Below are 22,258 nucleotides of genomic sequence, written 5' to 3'. Positions count from 1 at the left end.
AAAGTTTCAAACTAAAATTCTAACATTAAAAAGCTTAAAATTAGAAACGTAAAATAACAAGAGAACAGACTCTTCGCAATTCAGAGACAGAAGTATTTATTTCGCGTTGACAATCCAATTTTAGATCGACCGTGTTTTGAATCTGATATATTCGTATGTCATATTTCTTCATACAAAACGAATATTGAACGCACCACAAAAATACTGCGCTTCATAAACATGGAAATTCAGCATCGAGAATAAATTCGTGATAATCATTTTGCATTTGTTTCAAGGTAGATTAATTAATCGGCACGCCCAAAATATTGAACCAACTGGATAAACCATTAGCATTAATATTTCATTATTCTCTCATAGTATACGAACGTTATCTGACTATCCGGATTAAATTCAGTTAAATAAAATCATTCCACTATTTCGAGCTCTCGAATTTACTGTATTCGACGAATGTGTTCGATGTCGAACGTTACTGATCGCGATTTGAAAGAGTGATCGATTGAAGTCTATAGCGTTCAAGTGAAATAGCAACCATTACAATTTTGCAGTAGTCGTATATATATATATATATTTCTCATTTACAATTAATTAGAATATTTAATAACGAGAAACTAAATTATGTATTTAGAATAAATGATTAATATATAATAGTAGTATTATATAACTATTATATTATATTACATCTATTATATCTATTAGATTATATTGTACAAATAATAGAATAATTAGATGAAGAATTAAATATTACATTTTAGAAATTGATTAAATTGTTTATTTTACTGAGTGACATTTCATTTTTACCCTACGTTAATAAGTAGGATTTTTTTAAACATAATTTGTATATTACTATCCACTTGAATAAGACCATATTTACGGATAAGTTGTCGACTTAAATATATAAAACACACGCGGGCATATTAGACGGTCTTGTTACCTTTGATAGGTTGCCTGAGGTCCACCTGGTGTCATGGCGGTAGTTGTGTTTTGTGTTGCGAGTGCGAGCTTCTGCTGTCGATGTTGGAGCATCTGCCGGCTGAAGACCCCGTATCCGAAGCCATAGATTTCATCCTCCTCCTTGTCGCTGAGGCAGCTCGAGGGCTGCACAAAAATGGAGATCGTTCGCTCTTTTCCTCTATCTATAGAGGTGGTAGGTTTTGCTTACGAAGCAGTACTGGCTACTACTTATGTTGTAAATGGAAGAAGACGGGGACGGTATTAAAAACTCTCTTATACTGTATAAAAGTAGTGTTTTTGTATCGTAGAATTTTATGAGGAAAGAGATGACATAATCGAACATGCAGTTACTGTTTCTGAAATTTTCGTTCTCACTTAGTAAATTTCAGAAACAGTAACTGCATAAGCTTCATTCACACGTTTCTGAAAATTCCCATCAAAATTTCTAACAGAGTATATTTTATAAGATTGTAAAATCCTAAGCAAATAATAAATATGTAAAAAATTTTTACGTACTATATTTTCCATTTAATTTTATACAAAATTTTTATTATTGAAATTTTTAATTTAAAATCTACTAAAACATTTGTGAATAAGTTCAAACTAAAAATATAATTAGACTAAATAATTTTTTGATAAAGTACAGTCGACATTTTTTGTATTACATTATCATTACAGTAAATTTGCGCTAAAAATATTTGTAAAGAACACTACAATTATGCATTTAAAATTTATTCATTGTGCCGCATGTATTCATTTTTGCAAATAAAGTTTTTCTATTTTAAATATACACAAAATATCGCTGTTGTATTTAATTTTAAAAATATTTTAACAACCAAAATTTTCGTGCTTTATCCAAACTGATATTCAGAAAAAAGTGAATTTTATATTAATTTTCCAAATCGATACATTATCGATCTTCGAAGCAATCTGACCTTAATAGTCAATCGATTGCTTGCGTTTGAAAACTCGATTAGCCGCGGGGAGAAAGACTGAGTAACGAACAATAACCGATTTAAGCTGGGATCGATAGGGTCTACATGGTTAATCGCCTTAAAGCACTTTGGAAAGTTACTCATGGAGGAGCCACGAACCCACAAACGCAGTGTTTGAACTTCCGTGAAGGATTTCCCGTCAAGTCTCTCTTTTGCTAAACATATCGTTCAATGTGTATAAAAGATAGAGATACAAACCAGCATTAATTAAAAAATATTTACTGAATCAACACAATCATATTTTGTATATGACAATTTCTCATTAGGATTAAGTGCTATTACTTGTTATCAATTATCACGAAATTATTTATTATCTTAGATACATATTCACTACATATTTCGTTGCAAAAATTATTAAAATACAATTTTATCCCCATAAATACATTCGTATTTCATCGATTGCTTAGTAAATACGCGATAGCCTGTGTCTGACAATTTTCTTCGTGATAAAATTGTCCCCGCCTATTGGAAAAAGAGACAAATGCTCGTATCGAATCAACTGGACGTGTTCTTCTCACAAGTTCTGTCCCTTCAAAAGCAATTTGGCGAAGTGTCAGGGGAGCAGAGTAATAAGAAGAAATCGCGGCGATAGACAAGCTACTATATGTCATCCTATAACCGCATTATGCCGTCCGCGGAAGCAATAAAAGGAGAAAACGCCTAGGAAGGGGCAAATAAAAGCGAATATGAGGGATTCGCTCACCGAGTATTTTCCGGGCACGTAAATGGGCTGTGAATGACTGGTGGTGAGCTGAGTGTTGGGCATTCGGGCGGAAGCGTTTGTTTCTCGCCGGCGTAGCTCTTCGAGCGGCTCAAGAACGTCCCCGTAATGTGTCCTGAAGAGATCTGCATATCTGGAAGCAAGTCCTTCCAAATACCCTCTCTCGCCCTCCTGTAACACACAATGTCGAAATAATTAGAACTTGTAAAATAAACGTTAGAAAACGTGCAAATGCTTACATAAACATGTTCATTATTTTCGCATATAACGTAAATTAATATATATAATTTCATATTAAATAAATACGAAAGATTTCCGCAGCGATAATTGTTAAAAATAATAATCATCAATCTCAAACTTTTTAAGAGATTGCTGTAATCGGCGATAGCTGAATAATAAATACATTTTATTGTTATATCACAATGTCAAAAATTACTTGCGTGTGCTTAAGTAGATTTGTGTTAAACGCGTTATAATTTTCTCATCAATTGATAAATTTATTAATTTATCAACTGATGATTGTAAATTTTTAAGTGCAATCGTCATAAGATCAATTCATGTTGGAAATGTGGAACGCATTTAGATTAATTATTGAGTTATTTATTAATGAAACATGACAAAAGCACAGAATTATCCCATATATTGTAAATAATAATGAATGACAAACGTGTTATCTAAATAAATGGGATTGCTACGTTGTAGCGCTTTTCGAAATAATCAGACATATATTGTAACAATCGTAATATGTTTAAATGGTAACAGATTTTGTTTTTACTATACATAAATATTGATTTTCTTTAGTATACATTACAATATATTAAATAGACATGTTCTCTTTTGGCAGATATGATTTGCATATTTTACATATGTGCGATTTAAAAAACATAAAAAAAATGCCGTAAGTAAAAATATAAGACATGCTAAACGACGTCGTATTTTCAATATTAACGATGTTACATTAAAGATTGTAGCACTTCTTATCATGTGAACTGATATTCTCGAGAAAACGTCTTCGCGCATAAAAAATGCGTGTATACACATTCGTCCTGTTTTCTCGAATTGAGCCAGGCCAGCGGCAGTAGTGTATGATTCAACAAGGTAAGCACATAGGCGGACGTGCGGGGGAAGAGAAAGTCAAATGTCTAAGAAAGGACGTTACAGTCCAGGAGAAAAGCGGACAACCGGGAAGTAGAAGGAAGTCGAGGATAAGGATCGGCGTACGAAGGTTGGTGTCACATTAATATTTCAGGTTTCCACTTCCGCCGACTCCCGATTCGACTCTCGGCTCGTAGTAACCGTGGAAGGGCTGTGTCTCCCTTTTATGGCCGCGGAGGAGGAAGTGGAGGCGGAATAGCGAGGAGCGTGGAATCGGTGGGTGTAGGGAGGATCGTGAAACGGGAACGCTTTGTCTGGCGCGAATCGCCTCCTATTTACACTTTAAGCGGCCTCCATCCATCCTCAGTATCCGCCACTGCCGCCGCTACCGCTGTCGTCTCTCCGCTAGGTGCTGGCAAACGATATTCCATGGCTAGCACCGCGGTCGTCTCTCCCGGATTTAAATCCCATTTGTAAATATTCCCTTCGCGGCTGTGAGTGAATTACGTGGGAATTATGCCCGACGCGAAGAAGCGGTTCATCTTCCACCCGCACCAATTTCGCGAAAGGCGTCGACAGGTTTCACGCAGACTTCGCGACGAAGTGCGCTTACACGTTTAATTTCTCGATGGTGAGGTGGCAAAATAGAGATGTTTCTCTTGCGTGCAACGTATAATGGAATATAAGATGTATTGTACACGATAAAAAAATTACTTTTTATTGATAATAATAATAAGGTGAGTGACAAAATAATTATCTAAATTGTTTTTTACATCGCGTGCACAATTGTATCTTAATAAAATCAGTTCGTCGAGTTTTCAATCAGCAGTACGCTTTGTTGGTTTTATTTTGTACAATTCATCATAATAATTCACGTTTTTTAGAACTCATGGTGAAATAGAATACAGTACAAAAATGGAAAACGCGAACAAAAAACGCATGCGCGTGACTAATCCTCTGGGATATGTGACGTATGATATACATTCCAACAATTCGGTAGCCGTTTCGCAAAATTATATTGCAACTGTTGCCAGATATGCGGCTCCATTCCACTAAAAGAATTCACGACGCGCTTGACATCACATTGTCTAGTGTTAGTAGAGTAAATTGCACGAAAAAATATATATGATAGAACATTCCGTTCTGAAATTGTATGTATTAATGCGATTAAATAATCGAAATAAAATCCAAATCTGTATTTAAATAAAAGCAAATGAAATCCTGAATGTAATAGGTAAATTATATCTTTTTTTTTTATAACAACCGACAATTTAACTACTAATTAAATTCTAAAAAGTTTACACGGTCTATATATATAATAATATAATTTAAGTTCGATTTCAAAATAGAATTGTATTTGCAATTTTATATATTATGTACTCTGATTAATATTTCGTTTTGATATATGTTTCATACGATACATTCTGATTTTTCAAATGCTTTTTCCATACAAAATTATGAACAATTCTACTATAAGTAGAACTGATACAAGTTACTAACTTAGAGTAGATTGTGTTTGTTGCATAAACACGATACTATAAACGTTAGTTCCAATAATATAATTATTTTTTTGTACATGCAGCTAATTTAATTGTAAGTTCTTATAATATATACTTCGCTTCTTGTAGTAGAATAAGACATGGCCTAGTTCCAACCAATTAGGTTGCCTGGCCAGCTAAGCAAGAAGAAGAAGTAATAAGACATTATGATTATAGATTCATATTTAAAGGACACGTATGTATGTTTTGATCAGTTTTGGCTTTCTATACGTAAAAATTTTTGAAAAAATTCCTATTGCATTTTTACAAGAAATATCTGTGAAATCCATCATATATGTATATATATATATATATAAATATATCTAAAAGGAGAGTTCAATTATGTATTGAGTTGAAGATGACTCGCTGTTAAGGATAATGTAATGTTTAATTTGACAATAATGTTTTAAGAAATATGTTTAAACAACCGTGTAAATTTGTAATGATTTGGTGGTGTAATTAGAGGAATACAGTTTTTTTAATCTTCATGTTGGCTTCATATAGGTAAGGATTGCCTGTTCATTTATTTAACTTAATTTGATCATTTGATTATAATTTTAGCATAAAGATATAAATCACTCAGCTATGAAACTGAAGTGGATAGGCGGTTTTTTGCTTTGATGAATGCCAGTATGATAATAATAAGTGATCGATTTGTATGCTGAGGATGACTTAAAAATAAAGTCGAAACGTACGAGATATGATATGACAAGATATATAATTTATTACGCAACCTAACAACCAGCGTGGGACTCCTATTGCTTCGAGGACATTTTACATTTGAATTTTTCAATTATGTATAATTATATAGATATGAAGTACCTTATATTTTCTTTAATGCTGTCGCAAATAATAAATTCAACTCAAAATCTATTTTATACCGTTCGAATCTGCAATAAACACGTGTGACACGTAATACGCATCGGTGCGCCGGATATTCAATGAATCGATAGGAATGGAGTCATCAATTGCAAAACGTCAAACGTCAAGATTTTCATTACGATATAATCTATTCCGACGAAGGTTCTACCTTGGGGAGAGTTAGAGAAGACATTAAGGTGAGTGTCGAAGATGCGCGAAGGATGAAACGAACGGAACGGGTCATCGTTCCGCGCTATCTGTCCCTCTTCTTTTCTCATCCCTTCACGTACCCGTTTCTCTCGCCCCTTTATCGATAATCCGCGAGTATTAATTAGAATTCCAATCTTCCGATTTAATACGATGTTCCCCCGTCGCTCCAACACTTTCCTCCGCCGTTCCAGGCCTCTTCCTTCCGCTTCCTCTTTCTCCTTTTCCATCCAGGCTTCTGGCCGTCATTTCCCTCCGAGGGGCTTAACGGTCAAACTGAAACTTTCAAATTGAGAGCGCATAAAGCGAACGAATTTTGCACGCGCGGGCACGACTCTTTGGAACTTTATCGCGTCGTAAATTAAAATTTCATCCATGAACGGATAATTGAGAAGTGATTAAAGCGTTCATTTTGCCAAGCTGCTTGGCGAAATGTCTGTAGAAATGTCCTTGTGGTCGGATCCTATCTCGCTTCGTTTTGATATCTCTTCAAAAACGAACCTTCGCAATCGCTATGTTTGAGTCTCGATAAAATAACTTCAAACAGCTAAAGCTTGCATTTCTTTTTTATTATAGTAAATTTTTTAGCATAAGTAATTAACTAATACCATATGTGTGTGTATATATATATATTCATTCTATATATGTTTTATAATTAAACAAGAAAAAATAAATTTCAGGGAGGGTTGAATCATCAAACGCCCATGATGTAACGAGAACGTTGTTCCATTTGATTATTCCATGATTTTTCGCCGTGTCCTAATTCTTCAATTCTTCGGAAAAAATGCATGCCATGTCATATAATTGGATAACAGCAAATTATCGTGGAAACATAATTGCACTGGTAGTCCGCGCCATCTTTAACGAGCACCGGATTTCAACGATTAATCAGGTTTTACAAAGGACAACGAGATTTCTTTCGAACGACAAAAACAGTTGGCGCACAGGTCCTTCCGGGCGAGCTAAGTACCTGTACCATGGTAAAAGTTAATTCTTCGTGTTACCATTCTATCGTGTTACCGTTCTGGCAGAATCATTTCATTCTAACGAGACAGCGGTATACAACATTAGCTATCTGGTTCGAGTTGACCAGCTTTGGACGGACATCCGACGAACAACCCAACAACGACCGCCCTCTCAGTAGCTCGATAACAAGGCGCGCACTGTAATTATGTTTCGTCTCCTCCCTATCATAGATTTTCCGTGAGACTACACGACACACGTTGCTATTTGAGGAACACCGTTCCTTTGACCGAGAAAATTTTACGGATAATAGAGACACTTTCAGCATGACAAACGACACTGCTGCATTATTATTATGACATACATACACATAATATATATGCCTTATCGTCCATCAAGTTTTTGTTAAAATGGATCTTCATTAACCGCCGCGTAAAGCGGAATGAAAAAAATCGCGCGGAGAAAAAGACAAAAAGTAAATAAATGAATGAATACTAATGCGTCCCGGACGAGCATTTACGCAATGCACTCCGTAATTCAGTGTGACTGCTATCGCATATTTCCGTGCTAAAATTTTCCGCGGAATATCGTTCGCGCTGTTCTGCATTACTCGGAAAATGAACGAATCGAAAAATGACTGCACTTTTGTAGCACCGTCAGCGGCGTCAGCACAGAGAAACGGACTTTTCTACGTGAAATATTATCTCACTTGCAGAAAGGATTACGCTGTACTGACAAGTAAGCTGCTCAGAGTTGACGGTCGATAATGTTCTGAATTCTTCGTTGCACTTTTCGAGACTCGTTTTTCAGAGATCACAGAAAAATCGAGCGAAAGGATCGGAAGCGAAGTCGGGAGAATAAAATGTACTTCTGCCCTATTTATCTATCGCTCACTTCCGCTCGCGGCAAAGTTGGCAATTCCTTCGGTTAACTTTCGTATCGCCTCTTCTTTCTCTCCTCACTCGTACTGTCGGAATTCAAAGTGGTCAGCGATGCGCGCGTGATCCGCCTCACTCAAGAAGATAAAGCCCCGCGAAGCCGCTAGTCGTTAAGAAGCGAGGGAGCGGATCGAAAAATCAAGCGCGTCCGTCGGTTCTCATATTTCCTTTGAAGTAGGCAAACCCACTTTCAGAGTGTTAACATTGCCGAGCGCGGCACAACTTTCCGGAAAATTATTTTACTCCGGGCGAAGGCAATCCCTATTGACTCGTCCGCGATCGCTTCGACGAGGTTGTGCGGGATGAGAACGAGCGAGAGGATGAAGAGACGGTCGGAGAGGAGAACGAGGGAAGAAGCAGTAGAGGGAGGGAAGAAACGGTCGAGTTAAGATAGAAGAGTGGAAGAAAATTGAAAAGTCAAGAAGCCCTTCCCTCATCCCGCCGACGTGCTCGAGTTTAACCGCGTACTGCAAGACGAGCTTTACTCTCTTTACTTTTTTTTATATCAGTCTATTTATCCATCTATACCTTTTCAGTTTTCTTTCTCTTTCTACTTTTCTACATTTCTCGATGACTCACCTACTTTTTTTTTACTTTCACGGACTCTGCTCTTTTACATCTCATTTTGTACAACAACCGCACGTCGTCGTCACGGGCACGCTTTTCATTCGTCGAGCCGAGAAAGTTCATCGACGGTTGCCTACCGATGTAATTGCAAACGAAACGTCGTATAACAATTTTACAGTATATTTCCCGATGGAAATTATATTCATCTCGAAAATATCGCTTTTAATGTCCTTTCAGATTAAATGCAGGAGTACAAAGATCTTCAAGGGCGAAGTATTCGATTAAGTAAAGTGTTCGCCCCGTCACGTCTCGGTGGCTATTTGATCTGTTTTCGTGGCAGAATGATATCCGTGAGCCATTCGCCGGAAATGAACCATCTCTAGTAGAGACGCATATCGATTTTGCATACGAACGGCGCGCTTCTCACCCGCTTAAAATCCGAGGCGCGAAAAGTAGATGGCGGTTTTACGATAATTGGGCAGCCCGTGGGGCACTCCACCGTTTCTGCCAGCATGATAGAGGACGGAATTATTTTCGGGTGGTCCCTCCAACGGGCGTTGCACCCGCCATTAGCGGAGGTAGAGCAGCACTCCGACGTATTCATTTCCTCACTCTCATTATTTACATATACTTCATTTACTCGCTTTCTCTTCCCATCCGACTCGCCAGTTCGCCATCGACGAAATGTAATCCGCGAAAAGCCAGACGGGAATCGTGATCTTCTCGCACCAGACGTTCCCCGAATTCACGCTTGATCGAGGGACCTTGGTGGATAGCGAAGAGCAAAATCACGTGCTTATTGTTTTCGATCGATCGGGTACGACTAAAAGCGGCGCGTCGGAAGATAGACTCGCTCGTTAAAAACGTATCGCTTATCAAGAGAGACGGAAAGTCCTGAGAGACTATATTATTTTACTGTTAATGCATGTTCCTCTCACATTTCTTCTTTTCATATTTCTTGCACATTTCCGATGATATATGTATTTTTTTATAAGACGATTTACAAATGTATATACAAATACGGCTTTCTTTTCAATATTGTAACTGTACTAATAACATTACGTAAAAACAATAATATTTTATTAATCAGCGAACACTCGATTTGTTCGATTGAACGTGACTGTAATCATTGAGTAATTATCCGTAAAAAATTAATTAATCGGAATAATAAAATCGGAAATTGTAATAATATACTTTTTATTACTCGTTCACCGTACATTGCTGATAATTAAAATTTTTAATGTAGATAAAAAGCATATAAAGTAAAAGGGTTGACATTGCAAAGGAAGATTATAAAAAAAGAAGTTTTCCAGATGAACTATATATAAAATAATAGAAATAATTCTTAATACAAATAGAGAGTTTTCCGAGTTAAGATTGTTGGCTTCGATAAGGCAAAGTATTTCACGTAGTTTCGGTACCGCAACGAGGCGAGGGCGAAAAAGAAAACGGAATGACGGTAGGATAGACGCTAAGAGGCAAAGGTCGACGAGTAATGCGCAGCAGACTGGTCCACGAGTGGCGTAGTGGGTGGTTGGTATTTCGTCCCTTTTCAGACTCGACGAAAGCCTCGACGTCAGGATTTCGGCGTCAGGCTTAAGAGCTGCCGCCTTAATCTCCGCTTGCCCAACCAGCCTTCTACACTCCACAATCCCTTCGTCGTCTTTTCCCCGCGTCTTATTCCTTTTTGGACTCTCATCCTCCTTGCCGTTGGCCGCCGTCAACACATCGCAGCAGCAGTCTTCCGCCACGGTGCAAGCACGTCTCGCGGCAAAAGCTCCGTGGTTTCCTTCTTCCTCAACTTTTATTTTGATCGTGGTAGGACCGTGGAATGTTTACGGAACCCGGAAGTTAACGGCGGCTAAGAGCAAAGGCTGGTGCCATCGGAGATGGCACTGAGGATTCTTTTAAATGGAGATTGTGAGATGCGATGCGTGTGCGTCGCTTGAAAAACTCATTCGCTCGGACAGCAAAAGGATGCCGTTTTTAGCATCGTTTATTTACAATTCTGTCTGTTTCTTTCAAAAATATTAAGATATCTTAATGATATGGTATCTTATAGTATATATGTATAATGAGAAAAGTGTTCAAATTAAACAAATAAAAAGTCCTAGCAAGAATAGCATTTTAATGAGACCAAATAGAATTTCTAATCATAATCATTAAAAAATAAATCTTCATAATTATTAACAGTTAACAATGATTGGTTTTTCAATTAAAAAAAATTAAATTCCTTATAAAACCAATGAAGTGATATCACTTGTAAAAATTATCTTCAAATTTCTCACCGACGCGACAGACGATTTCATTCAGACGAACAACGTCGAAGGTCTCGACATTCTGATCCTACGGGAATCCTCCGCCCACGCCCCAACATACACACGTACGCATACTTCGAAACAGAGTCGGCGTCTACTAAATTTTAATCACAAAAATGCATTGCGCATTGTGCCGATGTCGGTAGCTCCGAGGACGTGCGAAGGGGGTAGACGACGTTTGTTGTTGGATGGATATGTCGCGGGGGGAAGAGGTGAAAGGGTGCGAATGGGTGGCTCGACGTTCGAGTGGAAATGACTGGAAGGATCGAGAGGAACGGAGACGCGCGAAAGCGAAAAAAGAAACGTCGACGGATAGAAGGGGTGACGGTGAACAGAAGAACGGCGAGGATAGAGAACAGTGTATGCGTGCACGAATGGATTGTAGCATTGTTAAATGCACGAACACGGCTCTGGAAAAAAAAGCGCTATTGTCAGTTTAACGCACGGCGTCGTTTCTCGCCGTTTGCGCTACGGACTTCCCGAAAAGTTTCCCCACCGTCTCTTTTCACGGTCTTCGTGAAGCACCTCGGGGCCTCGTCTCCTTCCTATCCAATACACGTTTTGCCAACACGCGAAACTTATAACATTAAAAGCCTCTTGTCTGCGATGTTTTCGACATTACGTGATTGTTCGTCTTGTAATATTAATGAAAGATAAACGCCACAAAATACAAGAGCATCTGATATATCTTTACGTCGTCAGTACGCTTCCTCATTTTTTGGAAAAATATATTTCTTTCAATTATTCTGTATGTCATATGATATTATACGAGTTTATCAACATTAGTGATAACGTCATATTTTTGATATAATAATAAAATTAAATCATGCGATTTATTTGTATTAAACGTTACACGCTTTCGAAACTTGTTTAATTTTTTTATTTTCGTGAAATTTATATCCATACATGTGTGTATGTGCGTGTGTGTATGTGTGATGCTTAATATATATTAATATCACATTGTCATTGAATACTTATGATAATTTTTTTATTGTTGCTTACACAAGGCAACAACTCATAGTACTTGAAATACATAATTCATATTGTTTCTGTTTTCATTTTCCTGCTCTATTATTTGTTTCAATTTTCTCGTCAAATGTAAAATTGGTTGTTACTGTTTAACGCAAAAATAGTGAATTGCGGTTACACTGATATGGTTTGTCAGTAAATACTCGTAAAATAACTGCCAAGTTAATTTTCCTGCTTTTAATATTTCAAATTTTAAATCAATTTGAAAATTCTCTATTAGGAAACACGGTAGTGTCTCGGCGTTAAGCAAAGAGCAGCGACACTGCGCCATTTTTTTTATATTTATGATTACATAAATTAACAAAATTTGATTTAATGTATTCTTTAATTTACATTTTCTGGTTGTTTTTTAGACTTCTTTAAGCTTCTCTATTTTCTGTTCCTTTATTTTTCTTATATCTGCTGGTAAAAGAAATCACTAAGAATTTCGTAAATATTATATGCCTTCTCGATATCCCATTACCGTTACGGTATAGTTCAGTGTTCGCGCAGCTGAGACACGTAGTTATCTAAACTATACAATTTAATGGGCCTCGAGGGAAGTGGGTAAAAAAAATAAAAGACAATTTTAATTTAGATTCGGGCCTCGGAAACCTGATTGAGTGGCGAGCGAGCATGGAACCTTTTCGTTGTTGCAGTGCGAGTTGTACGGAAATAAGCCTCGAGGCATACTGAGTATTAGGCGTACAAGTCCGCTCATTTCCGGCCGTAATCACTGAAGTAACGCTAGACCCTCGTCACATCTGGAAGTGGGTATATTTCATTTATTTTCAAAGGCCGACCCTTTGAGCAATCTCTGTGGCTTGCGGCTACTGAATCGTCTCATCCGCTACGGTTGGTTTTCACTCGACTGTCGGTATATGGTTGAATTACGAGCGGCACAGAGGCGGCGCAAAGAGCAAAGGGACAAGATTTGAATTGCTAAAATACCTTTTCTAGCCGATAAACCGCGATCCTCCTACAAATTTTTATACGGAGGAAAGAAGAAGCGCATAATTCAGGATACCGAATCCTCTTGCTGATCTACAGTGCTCTATATCTTAAAATAGTGGAGTATGATAACGCGCACAATCCATTTTGATACGAAACCCAATATTTAACTATTAAATTTATCTTCAACGTGCAAATAACGCTTTATTTTTCTCATAATGTTTTCCTCTTATGGTTTTCACGCAAGCATTGCATTGGTTCGTACTCGTTGCAAGGTATTGGAAATGAAGTATTTAAAACAATCATTTCTATTATAAAACGGGAATTAATGGTATGAGGTGTGTAGGTATAGGTATCGCGGCGACACAAAAGCAATTCGCGATGATCAGTGACATCGGCATCATCAAACTACGATACAAAGCGCAATGCCGACAGGCAATGGACGACAAGCGTGCTACCCTATTGTGCATTTGTTGCATACTGTTCATTCAGTTAAGCGTTGAGCTGTAATTCAGTCGTGCCAATACGTCCATCATTTAAACTCGTTTTGTTCAAGCTGACATATTAATTTATAAAAATAAAACGAACGCTTTTAATGAAAGAACAAAACGGACTAATGTGAAAAATGCAAAATAGTAAAATCTATGATCAAACGGCCAAATTCTTATTTTAACAAACTATTCATATTAGCCGTCATTTTTCCTGCGATGCAAAACACTATTACTCGGCTTCGTGTATACCATAGAAAACAGTTTTGCTAAAGTTTTTTTCGATAAATACAGATTGGAAAATAATTTTGCTGCAGAAACATCAAATTAATTACAGCGCTCAAACTAATCGCTAGAATATTAAAACTTTTTATCGTATTGCCCATTATGCTTGAGTTTTTTACATCCATAATTATTTTGATGATTTAACAAATTATTTTCAAATCTACCTAAATTTTTAGCAAAATCTTTCTTCAGCAAAATCATTTTCTCCGTAACATGTCATCCAAAAAATGTAATTACATTATTATACCTACTTATTTTTAATTAGATTTATTTTTAACTAGACACGAGTCTAAATTAACTCAATCACCGTTCAAGGTATATTTGAATGTTTATGAAGAAGCTAGGGGTTGTCATCATAAAAGTAAAATAACATGTAAAATTATGATTACTTATATATATATAAAAGGTTATAAAAATCTCTTGAAAAGCTTCTCTCTCTCTCTCTCTCACGTGCAGACCCAAACTAGAAGAAGAAAATAACTATCAGTTGGGTTAAAAATGGCATAGCCGCGGTTCTGGTGTCAAATAAACTTTCGCGTTACAATGTTTTATTGTAATATCTTTCTAACATATAATAGTTGGACTAAAAAAGAAGAAAAAAGAGATTGGAACAGTAATAATAAATTTTCTGTGCTGCTTTGTAAAAACTCACGTTCAAGTTTATACGAAATTTTCGCACAGTTCATTAAGAACACTCAAAGAACGAACGTTGATTATATTGAACATAAATGCACGTAAATCGCGTTACGATCTTTATAGCCTGATCTTGTCTCTCGTATCGCGAAAGTTCAATAACCATTAGCGCACGGCTGTTTTGCGGCATCACGTAACGATGCGTTCGCGCTCGAACTACGCGAGCTTAACTACGTCGTAAAAGAGACAAGAAGTCATTAGAGAACATTCGCGAGTGAAATACGAAAGATGAGAGTCAGAAGCAGAGACGAGCCGGTGTCATTCGGTATCGAGATAATAAGACGGAAAACCTGACGATGAGGGCTGAATAGTTAATTACCTGTAGACGCCGCGTAATGCAAACATTAATTAACATACACAATGTGAGCGAAAAGAGGGCGAGAGCGAGGCGTACGCGTATTACGCTCCGTTACGAACCAGCGACAGCACACGTGTACCTACGTTGTCAGCGCTCCATAATATCTTCACGATGCCTGGAACGTGGGCAGTGCTAGAAGGACTTTGATAACTACGAAAGTCGACGTAATTCACATACATACATACGCATCGAACTTTTTATTTTCTCAAACATCTTCTCGTAATAACGTTTAACTCGGAAGAGAACAAGACAAAGTTATAGTTAGCTTCTCGTCATGTGTGCTCATTTTCACTCATCCCCGTATCAGTCAATTCTCTCTTTCTTTTTCCTCTTATTTTTTCCCCTCTCGTCTATATATCTTGCTTTGTAACTCCGGCATCCGTGAGAATAATGAGAGAAACCCCATGCTCACACACATACACACACACACACACACACACACATACACATACACTTCAGACGCCGTCTCATTAAAGACGGCACATTCAGGTGTCAAGTTTGAAATTTTAATTAGTAAAAAACCAATCCAATTCCGCGCACACCGCGTATAACCGGTCATCTTTTCTTTTTACGTTGGCGTTCTCTTTTTCTTGCCCTTTTTCTTTCGCGCCCTCACTAGCCGTGCTCGTCGGCGTAGCAATGAGAGTCGGTTGTTCAAAAGCCTCGAACGTTTCAATTAATGCAACCGCAAGATCGCAGACCCTCGCTTTCGATCGCAATTTTTTTGCCTGAGCTTTGATAGCTCTTTGCAACTTTATGCTTACAGAAAATTTCAGCTATATATTCTTACAAATGTATTTTTATCTCGTCAAAGGATCCGTCATTTTCAGCTTTTAAACATTTATGACTAAAAGAACTTTAACTCTCTGTGTACATTAAAATAATTTACTTTATAAACTTTAAATTAGAAAATAATATGAGTTTTTCTTACATCTTTATACCTCTTTCATTAAATAAAAAGAACTATAATTACAATTATATGAATTAATTAATTAGAGACTAATTAATTAAATTACTGATTAATTATAGACTTAAAAAATTAATAAATTTAGATAATAAATAACGCGCATAGCAAATTAAGTATTTTGCTTAAATGTCCGTGTAAAAAGCAGTTGTTATACGATTTTTATTTACGTAAGATAATACCACATTAGAACAATAGTATTTACAGTACGAAATAATAACAATGTTTATGAAAAGCGAGAAAAGCTGGATTTCCGACCACATAACCGTCCATTCATGACGTAAAACAAAGCAAGTTAGTCCTAAAATGATGAAAGGAAAAGCTTCCATAATCCCGAGCAAGCTTTGACCAACGTGTTGAGTATTATTAATCCTCGTGCAATCTGGTACACTGTATATAAGCAAAGTACCTAATTATTAACTAAATCAAAATTGCAGTTTGTTATTAGCAATAAAACTAGATTACGCCAGATAATAATTTCAAAAAAATGTAATAATTAATGCCTAATTCACGAGTATATAACAATTCAAAATATTCCATTGCTGCTCAAAAGATTTTATCACCAATTTTATCAGTCTAATTAATAGGAATTTGTCTAAATATAACACCAATTTCGTAATTTGGTCATTACACGATTGAAATTATTTTATCGTGTCCGATTATCAGCAGAATCAAGTTTATAACAATTATTGCCATTGTTTGTATATCACTAAAAGCACGCTAAATGAATATGATACACGTAACAAAAATATTTTATATATTACGGAGAATTATTTGTTAGTATAATGCGTACGTTAATTATGTGTCTATGGCAACAAATTAAAGATAATGCATAAAGCAAATGAGCATAAGTAAATACGATACAAATTATAGTGTTTCTGGACATTTAAGTAGTAAAATTGACAGAAGTAAAGAAAAAAAGTAACAGAAAATTATATAGTAAAAGAAAGAAAAGACAAATGGAACTTGGAACGTTATACAGACTCATCGTGTCTATAGAGCAGTGTGATTTACAAATTCGATAAAACTTTCATTGAATAAAGAGTTTCCTCGAAACTTCGTCCAATTATATCGCATTACTCGAAGAGATCTTATAGAGGTATATGGTAGTCAATGCAACCGAGTACTCTAAAAGCCCGGCCGGCTGTTTCCGACTCACGTTCAAGCACGATCCTAGATAGTCTACGATAAAAGCGCAATTGAGCTTCTTAAGTCTCTCGAGTGATTCTTCGCAACGAAATAACGCGATCGGAGTATCTAAGGAGAGAGAACCAACGGCGGAGCCGTCTCTCATTCGCTAGCCGATTGTTCCTCGAGCGAAGCATGCTTTCCTCAAGGTAACACGCGCGCGCGGTGCGGTCGAAAGAGAGAGAGAAAGAGAGGAGCAAGAAACGGGAAAAAGAGGGTAGCGTGAGATTTAAGGAAAAGTTGGGAAAATCTTGGGAATCCGATTACGCGCGCGGGAGCGGGTAGCTCCGCTGACTGGTTGGCAATCGGGGCAGCGGTAAGACGGAGAGCTCAGAAAGCCCAGCCGGCAGTCCTACGACGAAGAGAAGAAAGTAGATGGAAGAGCGGAGGCGGCCAGTAAAGTTGTAGCGAATCAGTTTCGGTGTCACGTAGGTATTCCGTACCACGTCCCGGTACAAGGAGAATAAGGCGCGGGCGGCTGGATCGTAAGGAGAGTATCTTGAGTTGGTGCGAACCGGCAAAGAGAAAAAGGGAATGTATTGTATGTATACACATATACGCGGCTGTAAGAGAAATAGAGATAGACGTGAAGGAATCGTGTGTAACTATGGAGGGAACGACCAGGTTCAGTTGGGGGTGCGATATATATCAACCGACAGCACACCGTTATTCAATTTGCAGGTCGGTTCCGTTGATTGTGCACCTTAATGTCATCACCATAATCACCACCTTTGGATAAAATCTTCTTCCTCCTTCTTGCAGTGATGGTTCGAGACGATGGTTGTATTTACACTCGTGTGTGGATTTGCGCCTCGTTCAAGAGGGTGGAACGTTGTTGATGACAACGACGACGAGAACGACGACGACAACAATGACGGTAATGTTCTACTTACTGTTAGCGATGAGAAAACGGTAGTTAGTCGTGATCAACATGGCATATCACCTGTTAACGTTCTTATACTCTTAGAGTTATACCTTCTTACGTGATGTACGACACGTGTTCCGTGAAATGTGATCGATAAGGTTTTCACAGGTGCGCTTGATATCGCGATTTATTGCGTCAAGCAATAAATGTCACTTCCATTCAATGATTCGGTTACAATCAATTATGCATGTTGATATGGTATTAATGTTTTAACCTTTCCCGCCACAAATATATATTACAGATTACCTAATTGAAAATACGTTATTAGATATCTCTATATTGCGTGGCTGTTGTATATCATCAAAATTATTATTTAATTAGAGTTGATGTAATGAAATATTTTTTTTAGAATAGAATAAAGATTTTTTTTAGAAAACAGAAAAAATAGCAGGTACCTATGTTTCATAAAACCAGGGTTGGGTAAGTTAATGTTTTTTTTTAACTAAATAAAGTTAAAGTTTGTCAAAGCTTTGGATATAATCTTGAATACAGATCATCATAGAAAAATGATATTGTAAATGAACTTTTACGTCATCAATAATGTACAATATTAATATAATAGGCTATAATATATGAAACCGTGATTAAGTGCGATTATATATATATATATATATATACATTAGAAAGCTGTTTTTTTTTTTAGGCAGTATATATTTGATGTCAAAAGTTAGTCATAAAGTTATCTTATCTTTACGACACCTTCTCCAATAGAACTGATCTGCAATATTAAGCAAGCGGCAGGATAGCGGAACGTGATAAACGTGGCACGTAGCCGGGAAGACACAAGCATGTGAATTAGCTCCACACTTGCTCGAAACGTTGGCAAGGCAAATGCAATTCAACGCTTGTTTGACGAGCCAAGTAAACGAGCGCGCAAGAAAGCGGGAAGCTGGACGGAAAAGAGAGGAGGAGAAAGCGACGCGTGGAATAACTGAATGGACTAGTCACGTGCTATACGTCCTGTTACTACGAGAGCACGTGTGAGGATGCAAGATCGATCTACGCGCGTTTTGAAATCCTTTCTATGGCTTTCGACTATATATATATCGCGTATTGCGCTAAGTTATCGATCTTAATTAATTTTAGGGAGAGTTGTGACATTTCATTACATGGTAATAAATACAAGATGCACGAAATGTCATGTTATTTAGTTATATATCAAATTTATTTTTAACAAAATTGACACGGAAATGGTATAACTGATTACCATAGCCTGAAAGTTGGATAATTTATTCGTGACATTTCGTGCAGCACCCTGTATATATGTATATTACTAATTGTAAGCAATTATTTATTTTCTGTAATATAAATGAGCAAAGTACAACACAGTTGTTCCTTCAAATAAAATTGATGTTGCATCACGTTCATGTTTCTCCAACAGTGTTGTAGACTCCTGTCACGATTCTGCTAAATATCGCGTTTGATGCGAGGCAGAGGCGATGGCATTAGCGGTACGAATTACTGGAGCATTAATTCCGCCATTCTCTCTTTATTCATTCGAGGGGAATTTCCCAGCTGAGCAATACGAGTGTATGACAACACCGCGCGATATTTCGCCGTGTCGGCGAGTACAGATATATATACGCAACAGTGCGCGAATGAACACAGTGCCATTCAGTGTGGAAACTGTTCAGTAATTTCGTTTCGCGAAACGCACTTCGCCATGATTCGCCCCGCCAAACGCGGGAGGAAATGCGTATGCGGTACGAAAAAGAGAAGTACCTCGCACTATTTTCTCGAGGGGGAGTGAAAGAGTGTACCTGAAGGTACATTCGTTACACAGCGGGACGCTCTCGAATTAGTTCATTTTTACGGTCGTACAATTTTTGCTCGTTTATTTACCTATCCAGCGAGCCCTGCGAAGTGGCCCGCGGCACCGCGACGCCTCCGTCTCGCTCGGTACCAGTCGCTTTACCGCGAATTTATTCCGCGGAGTTAATCACGCGACGCTAATTTTTACCCAACTTTGTTCGCTCGCACAAGGCGCCCGCTGCGGCCGTTTCAACTTCCGTCCCAACTTGTCCGCGGAATCGCCCTGAAGCCACCTCCGTTTTGTCGTAGATCCCACCCTTTCTTGGACCTCGAACTTCCTCGGCCATTTCCGTAATTTCTACGAATGAACACGCTTTTTTATTATGAAGTACAAAGATTTTCGAAGGTTTCGGCAATTAGCCATTGCTCGATTCGTTTCTTTCTCGTTCTATTTAATGCTCCTAATGTTTTTTTTGTCATTTAGCAATTTACTTTCCCAGAAGCAGGATTTCATGCATAAAAAGTGAAAAATAGCATAGCATTTAAACATGTGTTTCGCGTGATGTATCATTTTATTCTCATCTAATTTTGGCGAACAGCAATAAAATAATACAGCATGTACTTTACGAAACCAGCTTTAAATGTGTTTATCCAATTAAACTTCAAAGAGATAAATAATTATCTAATAGTAATTATCAATAGCACAATTTATCGTTTATTTTAAGAAACAAGTGTCCACATTGAAAGTGTCTAAAATCCAATTCTCTATACCTTTATTGTAATAATATATACTGTTAAATTCATAATGTCAAATTATACTCAATTTGACTAATTTTTAATTATTTCTGTACGTTGTCATTACTCAATACGTCGTTAATTAAAACCTAAAATCATTTAATTAATTAAATAATATATAACTTGAGAAAACATTATATAAATTTGATTCAAATTTATAGTATTATTTACTGAATAAATTCATTGATGAATGTGTGGATGTTGTTTATACTTTAACTAACCACAGAATTGATTTACACACACACATTTTAATTTATTATTGGATTATTAATGGATCTATTTACGTATGAAAGAAATGACAAAATGTTATTTAAATAAAAAAAATTAGTTTATCGTTGTTTTAAATATGTCGTGTGAGAATAAAACAATTTTGTTAAACATTATATATTACAAAATAATTACAATTTTAATATTTTGCATTATAATCTTTTATACAATACACGTTAATTTTGTACAATAACACGATAAGCGTTAAATGTTATGGAAAACTCAGCATATCAAATTGTCTCAGGTTAACTTAAGGTGAAGTAAAACGACGGTCAATGTCGTATAAGCAGGAGAAAATAAAGTAATTGAGTTTATACGCGTTTTACTCGATTAAAGGAAGCAAGTGCCGTCCTCGCTCGAATTAATCAAACGTCTTCTGTAATCTAGAGTTGGGCGTCTCAGAAGGTAAAGACGAAAAAAGCCTTCCCTTCCAAAGAACTCGCGAAAGAACGCCTTTAAATTCACAGTCTCGAGACCGAATGGAGTCGAAAGAAAGTGCAGCTGGCCGAATTAACAACGCCGCGTTTTTCTCTTCGTATTCTGGAGGTAAGATCTATTCTACTTATACAATTATCTCTTTAATTACACTGCTCTTTGCTGCACTCCCGCATAAGAACTTATCTACACAATATACCGACGAGATGGATAATTACAAATTAACCCAGTTGAGGTGTCGTCCTCGAATAATGTTTTGTCACGACGTTCTCACTGGCTATGCCATTTGTCTTTATTTACGACGTCGGAATCAACGTGAATCTATCGAAGAACGGGAGTAATACATTTTCAACAGATTTATATATAGAATCTGATTTATGGCGAAAATTTCTGCTTTCAAAACATTTCTCTTATTATCAATTGAAATATCTGTCGATAGAGATCTAATTATAAGATTCATTAATGTTAATTATACTAAAGTATCATGAATGTAAAATATCTGAATATTCCTCTTTCTATTTTATGTTTACAGGTATGTCAATAAATAAAAGCTACATACTTCTCTTTTTTAACTATTAATTTATGTAAGACAATTAAATTAAAATTTTTACAATTTAAAATAATGATTTCAGAATTTTAATGTAATTACACATAAGATAAAATTGGTAGCAAGAATACTTTTTAAAATATTTAGATAAATAATAATTTGTACTACTGACAAAAAAGATATTATATAATATTAAAATATTCAAGTATCAATCTAGAGACGCAGTTATGGCTATCAAACTTTTAAAGTCTGATATTCGCCGGAGCAAATGAAGCACGCAGCAGTCGTAAAAAAGCAGTATGTATCGTAAACCAAATCATAATTTGTCCAAAGTAATCCCATTCGTCTGAAAGTCGATAAAAATGTCGAGTATCAAACTACATACACATATACAACATAAGTTATCCATAATTTTCTTCTTTCAAGTGTTTACTTACATACAGCGTAT

At 36.7% G+C, this 22,258-nt stretch overlaps 1 protein-coding gene across 1 annotated transcript in view; it reads right to left on the bottom strand.

The window, feature by feature from the left end:
* Positions 1 to 22,258, bottom strand: part of LOC108777795 (SAM and SH3 domain-containing protein 1) — a 342,555-nt gene that overhangs the window by 79,021 nt on the left and 241,276 nt on the right. Inside the window, exons 2-3 of the mRNA XM_018544762.1 lie at positions 2,650 to 2,838; positions 932 to 1,095 (exon numbers count right to left, since the gene is read on the bottom strand). Coding sequence (XP_018400264.1) covers positions 932 to 1,095; positions 2,650 to 2,838 — 353 coding nt within the window. The remainder of the gene's footprint in view (positions 1 to 931; positions 1,096 to 2,649; positions 2,839 to 22,258) is intronic.

The sequence above is a fragment of the Cyphomyrmex costatus genome, unplaced genomic scaffold (assembly GCF_001594065.2).
Source record: "Cyphomyrmex costatus isolate MS0001 unplaced genomic scaffold, Ccosl1.0 scaffold116, whole genome shotgun sequence".
Lineage (NCBI taxonomy): Eukaryota > Metazoa > Arthropoda > Insecta > Hymenoptera > Formicidae > Cyphomyrmex > Cyphomyrmex costatus.
The sequence above is the reverse complement of the archived record's forward strand: the minus strand, read 5'-3'. Positions and strand labels throughout refer to the sequence as shown.